This window comes from Carassius auratus, unplaced genomic scaffold (assembly GCF_003368295.1).
Source record: "Carassius auratus strain Wakin unplaced genomic scaffold, ASM336829v1 scaf_tig00215630, whole genome shotgun sequence".
Taxonomy (NCBI): Eukaryota; Metazoa; Chordata; class Actinopteri; order Cypriniformes; family Cyprinidae; genus Carassius; species Carassius auratus.
The window spans coordinates 12,309-25,905 of NW_020528171.1; the positions used below are offsets into that span (position 1 = coordinate 12,309).

The following is a 13,597-nucleotide window of genomic DNA, read 5'->3' on the forward strand; positions in this document are numbered from 1 at the left end:
TTACTGTCACTATGTTCGTTGACATGAACAAGAAGGTTTGCCACGAAACATCCCAACAATACTAAAGCTAAAAACGCAGTTTGTCCGCAATGTTGTGGGATACGGTCCTGCTGATATTTGTTTCCCGTCGGCCCGCTATGCGGTGACGCTTCACACTCCCCAAACCGACTGGGATTCAGAGCACCTCTGTCTCAAACGGGGAAAATTGACATTTCATCGAAGGTAAGCTTCTCTTTTATGAAATATTTGTTTACCTTTGAATATTTGGTCACATTTGTGTGCACAGGCTCCATCATTAAATGATTCCCGCTTCAGACTATTGATCAGGTGAGGAGGAGTTTTTAGCTTTAACAGTGCTGGTTACTAATGAAAACAACGTGACCATTTTATATTTGACGTTAGTTCACAGAAAGCGTGTTATATTAGACCAGAACAAATATTATTTTATGCACACTTCTATGGGAAGAAATCAGTTTTCGTCCTTAGCCTGCTTGCTTTAGCAGACATGTCCCTTTAAACGAGAGCAATACCCCATCCACGTTTTTTTCCACCGGCATCACATGCACGACCTGTTAAAACCTGCACAGTCAGCTTGCTTGCTTCTTTCTTTCTTTCTTTCTTTCTTTCTTTCTTTCTTTCTTTCTTTCTTTCTTTCTTTCTTTCTTTCTTTCTTTCTTTCTTTCTTTCTTTCTTTCTTTCTTAATTTAATTTGTTAATAACTGTCAACCGGTTAATCCAGGTAAATTAAGTACAAAATAATGGTTAGCTGCAAAATCTTAAAGTGGCCACAAAATACACTTATTTCCTAAAAATCTTAAGATTTTCTGCTTGTTCGTGGTGACAAATAATGTTAGATGATCAGTTACCATCCTGGAGTTATTTGTTCACTGACAAATGCTGGGTTTATCCATATTTTTTAATAAATGTGCAGATGTTTTGAAAGAATCAGAATCATCTACACATAATAGACTTTTGCCAAGTTTTTAAATACTGTATTTAATGTTATTTATTACATATAATTTTCACTTTTCAATTCAATTCAATTCAAGTTTATTTGTATAGCGCTTTTTACAAAATAAATCGTTACAAAGCAACTTTACAGAAAATTATGTTTCTACAATATTTAGTAGTAGCTAGTAGTTTGTGCACATTTGACAGGATTTTAGAAAAAATAATAATAATAATACAAGACGTAGTCAGCTAGACGATGAACTATCAATATTATTAAGTTATTATATGATTCAGTCACACATTTAGCAATAATTGTTAGTTCTGTTTGTTGATTCAAGGTTAGCATCATCTGGGGTCCTCTGAGGGTCAGCATCATCTCTTCTCAGGTGTTCTGGATCCAGACTGGAGCTTGTTTAAATCCTAGTTACCACGGGATGTAAATCCCGTGGCGAAACATAGAAACAAAATACAGACATCATTAGCATAGCTGCTGATCCAACAAAGTAAAATTAGTTTAACCCAAGCTAATGAATAAAAATGCAACTTTGAACAGATGCAACTACACTCACAATTAAAAAGATACATTATTCGAATGCTTGGTGAAAGAGATGTGTTTTTAATCTAGATTTAAACAGAGAGAGTGTGTCTGAACCCCGAACATTATCAGGAAGGCTATTCCAGAGTTTGGGAGCCAAATGTGAGAAAGCTCTACCTCCTTTAGTGGACTTTGCTATCCTAGGAACGACCAAAAGTCCAGCGTTTTGTGACCTTAGGGAGCGTGATGGGTTGTAACGTGGTAGAAGGCTAGTTAGGTACGCTGGAGCTAAACCATTTAGGGCCTTATAGGTAAGTAATGATAATTTGTAACTGATACGGAACTTAATAGGTAGCCAGTGCAGAGACTGTAAAATTGGGGTAATATGATCATATTTTCTTGACCTGGTAAGGACTCTAGCTGCTGCATTTTGGACGACCTGTAGCTTGTTTATTGAAGAAGCAGGACAACCACCTAGAAGTGCATTACAATAGTCCAGTCTAGAGGTCATGAATGCATGAACTAGCTTTTCTGCATCAGAAACAGATAACATGTTTCGTAGCTTGGCAATGTTTCTAAGATGGAAGAATGCAGTTTTTGTAACATTGGAAATATGATTTTCAAAAGACAAATTGCTGTCTAATATAACACCCAGATTTCTGACTGTAGAGGAAGTAACAGTACATCCGTCTAGTTGCAGATTGTAATCTACAAGATTCTGTGTAGTGTTTTTTGGTCCAATAATTAATATCTCTGTCTTATCCGAATTTAATTGGAGAAAATTGTGTGTCATCCAATCTTTTACATTTTTAACACACTCTGTTAGCTTAGATAATTGGGAAGTTTCATCTGGTCTCGTTGAGATATATAGCTGAGTATCATCAGCATAACAGTGGAAGCTAATTCCGTATTTTCTAATAATATTACCAAGGGGCAACATATATATTGAAAATAGAAGGGGACCTAGGACGGATCCTTGTGGCACTCCATATTTTACTGATGATAAATGAGATGACTCCCCATTTAAGTAAACAAAATGGTAGCGATCGGACAGGTAGGATCTAAACCATCTTAGAGCCTGCCCTTGAATACCTGTATAGTTTTGTAATCGATCTATGAGTATGTCATGATCTATGGTGTCGAACGCAGCACTAAGATCAAGTAAGACAAGAAATGAGCTGCAGCCTTGGTCTGACGCAAGGAGCAGGTCATTTGTAATTTTAACAAGTGCAGTTTCTGTGCTATGGTGGGGCCTAAAACCTGACTGAAATTCTTCATACAGATCATTTTTATGTAGGAAGGTGCTCAATTGAGCAGACACAACTTTCTCTAAAATTTTAGACATAAATGGAAGATTTGAAATAGGCCTATAATTTGCCAGTACACTAGGATCTAGTTTTGGTTTCTTAATAAGAGGCTTGATAACCGCCAGCTTGAATGGTTTTGGGACGTGTCCTAAAGTTAACGACGAGTTTATGATATTGAGAAGTGTTTCTTCTGCTACAGGTAACAGCTCTTTCAGTAATTTAGTGGGTACAGGATCTAATAAACATGTTGTTGGTTTAGATACAGTGATAAGTTTATTTAGCTCTTCCTGTCCTATGGTTGTAAAGCGCTGCAGTTTATCTTTGGGTGCGATGGATGAAACTGAAGTGTTAGACGCTGTAGAATCTACATTCGCTATTGTATTTCTAATGTTATCTATTTTATCAGTGAAGAAATTCATAAAGTCATTACTATTTAACGTTGGTGGAATATTTGAATCAGGTGGCATCTGGTAATTTGTTAACTTAGCCACTGTGCTAAATAAAAACCTAGGATTGTTTTGGTTATTTTCAATGAGTTTGTGTATATGCTCTGCCCTAGCAGTTTTTAGAGCCTGTCTATAGCTGGACATACTGTTTTTCCATGCAATTCTAAAAACTTCTAAGTTAGTTTTTCTCCATTTGCGTTCAAGACTACGAGTTAATTTCTTGAGAGAGTGAGTATTACTGTTATACCATGGTACAGTACGTTTTTCTCTAACTTTTTTCAATTTGATTGGGGCAACAGCTTCTAATGTATTAGAGAAAATAGTGCCCATGTTGTCAGTAATTTCGTCTAATTCGTGTGTATTTTTGGGTACAATTAGCAGTTGAGATAGATCAGGCAGGTTATTTGCGAATCTTTCTTTGGTGGCTGGAACAATAGTTCTGCCCAGACGGTAACGCTGAGACATATAGTTAATATCAGTTATACGCAGCATGCACGATACAAGGAAATGGTCTGTAATATCATCACTTTGAGGTACAATATCTATAGCAGTAAGATCGATTCCATGCGATATAATTAAATCTAGTGTATGATTAAAATGATGAGTGGGCCCGGTGACATTTTGCTTGACTCCAAAGGAGTTTATTAGGTCAGTAAACGCAAGTCCTAATGTATCATTTGCATTATCAATGTGAATATTAAAATCTCCCATGATTAGCGCCTTATCAACTGTAACTAGAAGGTCTGAGAGGAAATCTGCAAATTCTTTCAGGAATTCTGTATACGGCCCTGGTGGTCTATACACAGTAGCCAGAGCAAGAGATACATTAGATTTCTTTTGCATGTCTGACAGAGTAACATTTAGCAGAAGTATTTCAAAAGAGTTAAACCTGTATCCTGTTTTCTGGGTAACATTGAGAATATCACTATATATTGTTGCAACACCTCCGCCACGACCAGTCTGACGGGGCTCATGCTTATAACAGTAGTTTGGTGGAGTAGACTCATTTAGACCAAAATAATCATTTGGTTTTAGCCAGGTTTCAGTCAAGCAGAGTAAATCAAAACTATTATCTGTGATCATTTCATTTACAATAACTGCTTTTGGTGCGAGTGATCTAATATTTATGAGCCCAAACTTTAAAAATTGTTTTTGTTCATTTACTTTACATTTGTTCATTTACTTTACTTAAAAGGATAGTTCACCCAAAATTTAAATGTTATGTTTATCTGCTTATCCCCAGGGCATCCAAGATGTAGGTGAATTTATTTCTTCAGCAGAACACAAAGATTTTTAACACAAACCGTTGCAGTCTATCAGCCAAAAAATTGAAGTGAATGGGGAAAAACGGCTTTGAGAGTAAAAAAAAACAAACAAAAAAAACCTACAAAACCAAATTAAACCCTACAGCTCTTGATGATACATTGATGTGTTAAGACAAGAAATGATCGGTCTGTGCAAGAAACTGAACAGTATTCCAGTTTTCCTAAAATCTTAGCTACTGCTATTGATGGATATTTGGAATAATAACTACCATTTATAGTGGTATTAAAACTCTGAATTCATACACATTTTATCATTTTGTCAAAATGGCTTATTGTGCAAAACATGAATGTGGATGATTTGTTTTGATTCTTCCAAGTATATCATAAAGTAGGCAGCCAGATGATATAAAAAATAAATAAAAATAAAAACAATCTCAATCAACTAACACGAGTTTCAGTAGCATATTTATAACGGGTCATGAACAATACGTCTCCTCTTTTGAAAGGTAACCTGAAATTGGACGGGTAATTTTCAGCTTGACTGAATAAGAAGGCTTTGCCCGCTGGAAGTAAGTCTGCCCTTTCTGTGTAAGATATTCACCACTAGCGACCCACAATGGAAGTGGAGGATGCCTTATCAGCTAAGTTCAGGGTCCTGATTCAAGGGCTCATGGTGACGACGACCTCAGAGATAGTTAAAATTTTCAGCAAAGTGCTGCTGGAGACCAGAATGGAGATCACCCAGAGCTGGAGGGAGATCGACTTGTTGAAGCAGCAGCTGGAGGAATGTGAGCAGCAAAAGACAGAGGCCATCATTAGGGCCCAGAGGAGCGAATTCAAAAGAGAAGACGAGGAGGTGGAGGTGTCACCTGATGTGCAGAGCTATGACACGGTCACACCAGAGGCAGTGGTGAGTGGGCAGGCATCTGTTCTGTGGTCATTACCTTTACTTGTTTTCAGTGCATTGCAAATCTGCAAAGAATCAATGTTGTTATTTCTGTGCTGTTTACCAAAAAAATACAGAAGTACAAATATATTTTATAAAATTAATAGCAGTGATTGTGCTTGTTTCCAGTTGGTCATCATAGCCAAACTGTAATTTTAGTGATATTCTGTTGAAAATGCATTATTTTCTGTAGAATCATTTGTGCTGTTTGTGCGTTACAGGGGCTTCAAAAAAGAGCAGACAATGTCTCAGAACCAGAGATGACACAGTCAGGCACACCAGGTACTACTATTTTTAAAAGTAATTTAGATAATCTTTCATGATAATAAATAGCAGTAGACATAAATCTCAGGGAAGTACCAAAAAAAACAAAAAAAACAAACGGATTATACATGTATTAAAAAAAGGAAAAATGATAAACTGTAAAGTTAACTTGAACTTACTATGGTTTGTTCTAACCTTGATGAAAAAGATTGATGAAAAAAAGATTTTGTAAACTGAAAGAAAATAAAGATGACAAAATAATTGAAGAACAAAATGAAACTAACTAAGAAATAATCGTTTTTGTAATCCTTACGTTCTCACCCCTTGGCGAAAAAATATGAGTTGTGTGGTGGTTTAGGGAAATTATTGTAAATGGCACATCGTGATAGTTAAAAGAAAAATAGATGAGAACGCGTGTCCTTGCTGTAATCAATACAAAACTTTAGCCTAGCATCTTGTGATCACTCTGTCAGGATTTTGGACCAATTTGCATAGGCTAAATCACATCATACACGCTTATAGTTCTTCATAAATGAGAAAAAAATAAACATATTCAAATATGAGCCTTTACTGTATTGTATTTTTCAGTGATATTAAGCAGATGTAAGTTATTGTTCAGATCAAAACATTATATGACACAATAGTAAACTTAAACTTTCAACCTTTAAAGCAAGGTCTAAAAATATATACAGCCTTTTTATAAAATACACAACCCCTGTATCATGATATGTATTGTATCGCCAGATTCTTGCCCATACACAGCCTTACTATAAGTAAGGGATAATGTACACCCAGCCTGTTGTTATCTCAGAATAAACCCAGATAGGGTGATCAGGACCCCGATGCAAAGCAGAATAATCTGTTTATTACACGGCTAAAAATATTTGTTTATTACACGCTAAAAAGATTCGTTTTTACCATATATGTTGAAATTAATGCTGAAGTCTTCCATTGTAACACGCAGTGGTTAAGTATTTTCAATCACAAGATGGCGCCAGACAGTCAATGTTAGCGATTGGTTATAGTGATTCATTAAGCATATATGTAAGTACCAGTCAAGATAACTTATAGTAACTGGATGAGCAGTGTGTTATTCAATTTGCCGGTTGTTATCTGGGAATAAGATACTGCTGGATGGCACGATTGACCAATCAGAATCAAGTATTCCACTGAGATGTGTAATTAAATACAAATATTTGACATCATTACTGTTGTTGTGCTGAAGCAAAATACATTCATTCTGATGTGAGTTTTTAGCAATACTAATTAGCAATTTTTTGCGTGTTGATTCATTAGGCCGAAAGGTTCAGAAAATCTGTGCTATTGCTGAAAACAGCCAGAAGGCCAAGTGCCAAGAGACGAAATGCACACAACATGTGGTAAAACCGAAAATAGTTTGTCCCACCAATGTGCCACGAGTGAGGGGGCGGAAATCATCAAGCAAGACCATATCACAGACCACATCTGAAATCATTGCAAATGGACCATCTACAAGTGTGGACATGTATACAAAAAAAACAAAATCAGAGGCGATGAAGAAAAGGAAATTAATAAAAACACAGAAGCATGCTAATGATGTTAGTGTTGCTCGTGGTCTTCGAGACCGACAGCACCTCAGCATGCAGAGGCAATGTCTGTGTTGTTCATCGGATGAGTGTGACCTCCAGTCTAGCCCCTCCAGAGCCCTGCACCAGGTCCCTAGTGTGTATATCTGTCGCAGATGTGAGAGAAGGTTTAAAACAGACCTCCTGTTCAAGAGTCACAATTGCCCAATGCCTCAGAATTGCAACAGGTGTGGGCAGATGTTCACTACTCTTCAGGGGCTCACTGCACATAGTCAGGAAGTTCAACCTCAGTTCAGCTGCAGTCAGTGTGAGCAAAGCTTTTCCAATCAGTGTGCTTTAACCATGCACAAACGGATCCACACCAACCTTAGTGTTCCCAAGGATATTAAGGCTAAGAGGTTCGAGATTCGTCTCGAGAGAATCTCAGACTCCCAGCTGGAGGCCGCTTTGTCCTCAAAAAGTTCTCTCTTGCAAATGAACTCTTCAAAACAGGATCTTTTGAGTGAAGCGCACAATATGACTACAGCAGATTCAACTCCTGGATCTTTAAGCAAACATAGTGCAGAATCCACGGCAATGAACGTACGTGAGACCAGCGAGACACAACTATCATCCCAAAGTGTAGCTGAAAGCCTGGACTCCAGGCCAGGAACCATGTCAGACTCCAGTTATGGACAGTCAAGTATCAGGAAAGTCTATGCTGTCATGTCATCCACCTCATGCCAATATCAGATTACTGAGGATGCAAATGGATCAGAGGCACCAGATGTGCATGAAACTGAAAAAGTAATTGATAACGGAAAACATTCCAGTTCAAGTGATGAGTCAGGAATCCGTTCTCCTCCAAGAAAGCGGAAGATGTCAGGTAATATTTATTGAACAATTATACAATAAGTGACTGAATTCAGTATTTGATTAGTGTTAATGTTGTGGATACCATGTTGTTATATTTAAAGGGTTAGTTCACCCAAAAATTTAAATTACCCCATAAAACATAAAATCCTAGGTGTATATGACTTTCTTCTTTCATATGAATCCAGTCGGAGTTATATAAAAAAATTGTCTTTAATCTTTAACCTGTTTAACGGCACTCAGCGGTAGGCCTGTTGCAAGAGTCAATATATTTACTTATTGCACGATACATAGAAATGAGCACGATAATTTTTGGGCCTATTGATATATTGTGACACATGCGATATATACTCTGTGGCTCAGACGGGGTTCAGGCAGCGTCTCCCAACACACACACATAGAGAGCGGACAGCTTTCAAGCTGCGTGTCGCGTTCAGTTCTGACCGTCAAGACGATGAAACTGTCCACAATGGCACCGTAAATGCAGTTTAAAACTGCCTCAAACTACAGAACAGATTTAATAATTAAATATTGTAGAAACTAAATTTTGTCAAATTACTTTGCAATGATTTGTATCGTAAAAAGCGCTATATAATTAAACTCGAAATGAATTGAATTGAATACACAATGCATAAATATCTCTTCTCTTTCTGCTTTGAACTTTTCTATGTGGAGCGCTGCACGCTGTGACTCCGTGTCAGCCCTGCTCAGTGCGTGTTGCATGGATCAGTCCAAAAGAAATGAAATAAAAGGCGCCCATCCATAAAATAAAGTATCTCAAACGGCTCCAGGGGGTTAACAAAGGCCTCCTGTAGTGAATCGATGCACTTTTTGTAGAAAAATATAAATATTCTTAATGTAATAATCTCTTGAATGTAGCTTTTGCCAACAGTTGGAAGCAGCTCTGGGCGGATGACATAAGAAGTCAACATTACGCATGTGTTTGTGAGTCTCGTGAAAACCAACATTTATTTACAGGATCAAATGAAGCAAAGTTTCCTTACTTTAGCAAAGGAAAACCAGTCTCCTCTTGGTTTATATAGAAATCCTCTGACATTCTTCTTTACAAAGCCGACCTCATATGTCATCTGCCCGGTGAGCGCAAGCTAGATTAAAGTGATTATTACATTTTAAATGTGGTTATTTCTCTTACAAAAATGCAGCGATTCGCTACAGGAGGACTTTGTTCACCCCCCTGAGCCATGTGAGACGCTTAAAAAAAAAAAAGGATGGGCGCTTTTTATTTCACTTCTTTTGGATTGATGCACTGCAACACCCGCTGAGTGTCATTAAACAGCTATAAGACAGTCATAAGTCATAATAGGATTCTTAGAAGAAAGTCATATACACCTAGGATGGCTTGAGGGTGAGTTACTTATGGGCTACTTTTTGAGTGAACTAACCCTCCAAGAAGTATTGTAAGTTCTGATTGATGTTTTTACTCTAGACTGTTCTCATGATGCATACAATGGCGTGTTTCCTGTTGAAAATATTCTGAGATGGAGAAACAATAAGGTAGGAATGAAGTGCATCATTTATGCATCAAGAGCCTTTTAATCACTTTGAGAGAGAAAACAGCATCAACATTACGCTAAACTCTGATATTAATTTAATTTTCAAAGGGAAGAAATGAAGTTAGGGTCAAGTGGATGCCTTGCACATTGTGGTAAGTCTTAATTAAGCCTCAATCAAGTCTTACTTGTGGTAGTCTTGTTTAATCTTAAAATTAGAATATTAAAAAACCCTTCTCACTGAAACTGAAACAAAAAGTTATAAATAATGTCACATTTGGATGTGCTTCTTATATAGTGAATTGTATATACAGTAGTATAGCAATGTTTACAACTATCAGTATCAGTTTAAATGAGAGCTGGAGTAAATTTTTCCCCTCTAAATTTTGTGCATTCATTTTCAAAGTAAATAAGAAAATGACCATTTAGACATTTGGTATCTATGTTTTTAGGTGAGGGTAGATCCTCTTGTTACAAGTGCAAGTGTTTGCACTTATTATCGCTATTTCATCTGTTTCTCTCAATAATTGAGATGCTACTGACAGGATTAAAAACGGACAGCCAGGGAGAGATTTAATTTAATGATCATATATTGCAACGCTAGCCAAAGGATGTGGGGAATGAAAAAACATTAGCATAGCTCAGGGTGAGCGCTACTTTGACACCTCTCATTACATCATTGTTATTAATATTTATTGTTTAAAGACTGTGGGAGAAGGTTTTAAAAGATTGTGGCACATTTACTATTCTATTATAGTGACCCCCGTTAATTTAGACACATTGCAACCGTGAAAGCTCCCAAAACTAAACTAAATTAATTATTTTTAAATACCAGAAAAGTTTAAGACATTCTTTCAAAAAATAAATAAAAACCTTTTCTTTTCTTAGTGGTGCAAAGTTTCAGAACACGTGGGAACCAGCAGAAAGCTTTCCAGGTTATTTGGATGACAAGAACGAAGAGCCGAAGAAAACATAGAACAGACAAAAAGTTTTATTATGTTGACTCTGCTTTTAAGAAGCTCTCTGTTTACAACAACAAGAATGTATGCTTTACAATGCAGTTAATTTAATGATTTTTTTTCTAACCATTTCATTTTTCTTGTAATAAACTTTAGTTGGTTTTTAATCGGTTTCTTACAGCTACTCTAGATAGATGCATTGATGTTAAATAGGTGATGTTACATTTTAATACATCATTTTAAGTGTCTGAAATGGAAATCTTGTTATAGCTTATATAGAAAAAAATATTATTAGTGTTACTTTAGATATTTAGAATTTCAATGACTTCCTCCTATTTACCTCTGCAATCTTTTTTTTTTTTTTTTATGAGATTAATGTTTATGGGTTTTGGTTAAAATTGTTGGATTTTATTTTTTACTCCACAATTAAATGAATGCTATTAATGAATTGCACAGTTTATTACCTAATCACCATAAATGTTCATTGCCTCCTCCTGTTTTTAACTTTTATGTTATACCAAAGAATATTTTAATCATCGAGGCATCTCACTGTTGAATGTAGGCCGGTAAAAAAAGCTGGTAAATATATTGGAAAAATTAAATAAACAATTTTCAAAGTGGCAAGGCTTATCTTATCATGACATACCTTTTTAACAGCATGAAAAAACTTGTTAGTATTGTTGTTATGATCATTGCATAACTTGTAAATATCTGAGTTGGAAAAATTTTACTTGGTGGTGTTCAGCCTGACACATTAAGTGTCTTAAGTGTATAGCTTTTTTGAAGATCACTATTATTTGCTGGAGATAATTGTGTGGAGATAATCCATGCACACAGCTCAAGTTTAAAACAGGTCAAGGTGCAGACTGCAGAAGTCATGAGAACTGGCTCTAAGAAAACATTGTGGCTTTAACACCTACAGAACACTTGCGGCATGAGATTCTGCTTATGTATTTTGGTCAGGTAAGTTCTTGCTGCAAGTGGAATAACATTTAGTGTGGACTCTAAAAATCTACAGATACCACAGAGAAGAATTCAAGAATTCAGCCGAATTCAGCTGAAAGGTCTGTAATAGCTCAACTTAATGTTAAAACAGGGATCTGACTGCTTATATGTTACAGAAAAAATCTATTTGTTAATTTCCATTCCAAAATGACAGTATTTAATATTAACAAATACAGAGCGTTATAGAAGTATCTATTTTCAATTGTATTTTATTTAATTTTGGGGTGCAGTGATATTATGTATGAAAACAAAGTTAATAATTTCTACTTCGAATATTTGTCTTGAAGAGGTAACTTTTACAGGAAGTGTTTTTTCTCCCCGAAACTAAAGCTGGATACTGGAGTACCTACAGGCTACATCAGCAATGGGAGTATTCTTAACTGCTCTGACAGGTAAGATCTAAATCTAAACATCCCAAAAGTCTTTAAATAGTGTTATTATGGCACTTACTGTTAATCTGTAATATGGTATATAATTGTCATATATCAATGGCAGATTCTAAATTAATAATTATAAAAATTATTGCAGATGATGACTTTAAAAAAAAATCATATATATTTTTAAATACACCTAATTAAATGATACACAAGTAAATAGCATAATTTAGAAAGCATACTTTAACCGTTTTAGAAGGTTTTGAACTGGTAAACAGCAAAAAATATATATATTTTTTGGTCAGTTCTCCTTGTTTTGCCACTGAAGCGTTTGGAAGCAGTAGAGTTGAAAGAAGTCAGACTTGGAGAGACAGTGGCTCTGATGTGCAACCTGTCTCTCTACTCTGAGACCCACTGGCTGAGGATGAGTGAGGGCCGGCTGATGGCTCTGATGGTCACAAGTCTGAAAAACACGGGAGAACTGTCTGTTGTCTGGAATTACAATGAAACTCATTTTGAGGGCTTTATGGAGAAGCAGATGACTGGACTGAAAATTCTCCACATCTCCACCTGCGATCTCGCCACATACTATTGTTCAACGTCATATCAAAAACGCTTGGATTTTGATAAAGGAGTGCAACTATATAGTAAGTGTGACATTTCATTTCTTATTTTATATATATATATATGTGTGTGTGTGTGTGTGTGTGTGTGCGCATTATTTTTTATAGTTTGATTGCTCTACTAATTTCTTTTTGTGGTCTTTTTAGCCAACCAACAAGGTAAGCAAAAAAAGTCTATTAACACTAATTTGTAGCCCAAATACATATCCCTGTTGTTTGAATCCAATATAAACAAGTGTAACATTATTTTTTCCAATTACAATTCTCCATTTTTTTTAAACTATATTTACTAAAATCTAGGGTTGTCTGCATGTCTTAATGGACCCTCTCTTCATTACCAAGTTTTTGCAGCAGTGCTGAGTTTTGGCCTTCTTGGAATGCTGCTTGCTGTTTCTGTGGTGCATATGAAGACCAGGACAAAAAATGTCAAAAATGATGAGAAGTAAGGGAGCCAAAAAATTAGCATTTGCAATTTTCAAATCCAGGATTGCTTTCAATTAATAGGCTTACTCAGTGTTTTATGTGCTACAAATAAAAGTTGCTTTGAGATCTTTTTGTACGTGTTTATTTTGTTAATCAAATTAACCTTTGAATTAAAAAAGATTTTTAAACTCCAACAATCACTTCCTCGTCTCCACTCTCCCTGTTACATTTGAAGCATTTGAATAAAGAAGAAAAAAAAGGAAACCTATTATTCAAAAACTTTCCAAAGTTTGGAAATTATTGAGCAAAAAAATGCAGTTGCCCAATGAACCTCCAAGAGTTATGGGAAGTCCAGTTTAAGAAACCCTGCTCTACAGAATGGCCTGTTTTAAGTTGAAGTCATTTTTGTTGCTTCGTTGTGCCTTGAATGTCAAACTTAAAAATGACATTACAAAAAAAGCTCCAATTACTATATAAGCAATTTAACCCTCTGATGCATGAATTATTTCACAACGTAATATTTTTTACGTGTTTGGTTTTACATTGAAAGTAAAAAAATCATGTCAATAAC

General features: G+C 35.9%; 2 protein-coding genes across 3 annotated transcripts; both read left to right on the forward strand.

Annotated features, from left to right (window-relative positions):
* Positions 1–11,169, forward strand: LOC113095188 (uncharacterized). Of its 2 annotated transcripts, none has more exons than XM_026260824.1 (7): positions 1–222; positions 5,098–5,414; positions 5,672–5,732; positions 7,011–8,144; positions 9,579–9,646; positions 9,754–9,797; positions 10,531–11,169. In XM_026260824.1, exons 2-7 carry the CDS (start codon positions 5,121–5,123, stop codon positions 10,616–10,618), a joined length of 1,689 nt encoding a protein of 562 aa, XP_026116609.1. In that variant the 5' UTR covers positions 1–222; positions 5,098–5,120; the 3' UTR covers positions 10,619–11,169. The 2 variants fall into 2 exon arrangements, with proteins under 2 accessions (XP_026116609.1, XP_026116608.1); XM_026260823.1 differs by having other exon boundaries at positions 2–222; positions 5,011–5,414.
* Positions 11,170–11,395: 226 nt separating this feature from the next.
* On the forward strand, positions 11,396–13,138 carry LOC113095174 (uncharacterized). Its single transcript, XM_026260808.1, has 4 exons — positions 11,396–11,998; positions 12,286–12,710; positions 12,798–12,840; positions 12,904–13,138. The coding sequence occupies exons 1-4, from the start codon at positions 11,971–11,973 to the stop codon at positions 13,047–13,049; spliced, it is 642 nt and encodes a 213-aa protein (XP_026116593.1). The 5' UTR covers positions 11,396–11,970; the 3' UTR covers positions 13,050–13,138.
* The last annotated feature ends 459 nt before the right edge of the window (positions 13,139–13,597 follow it).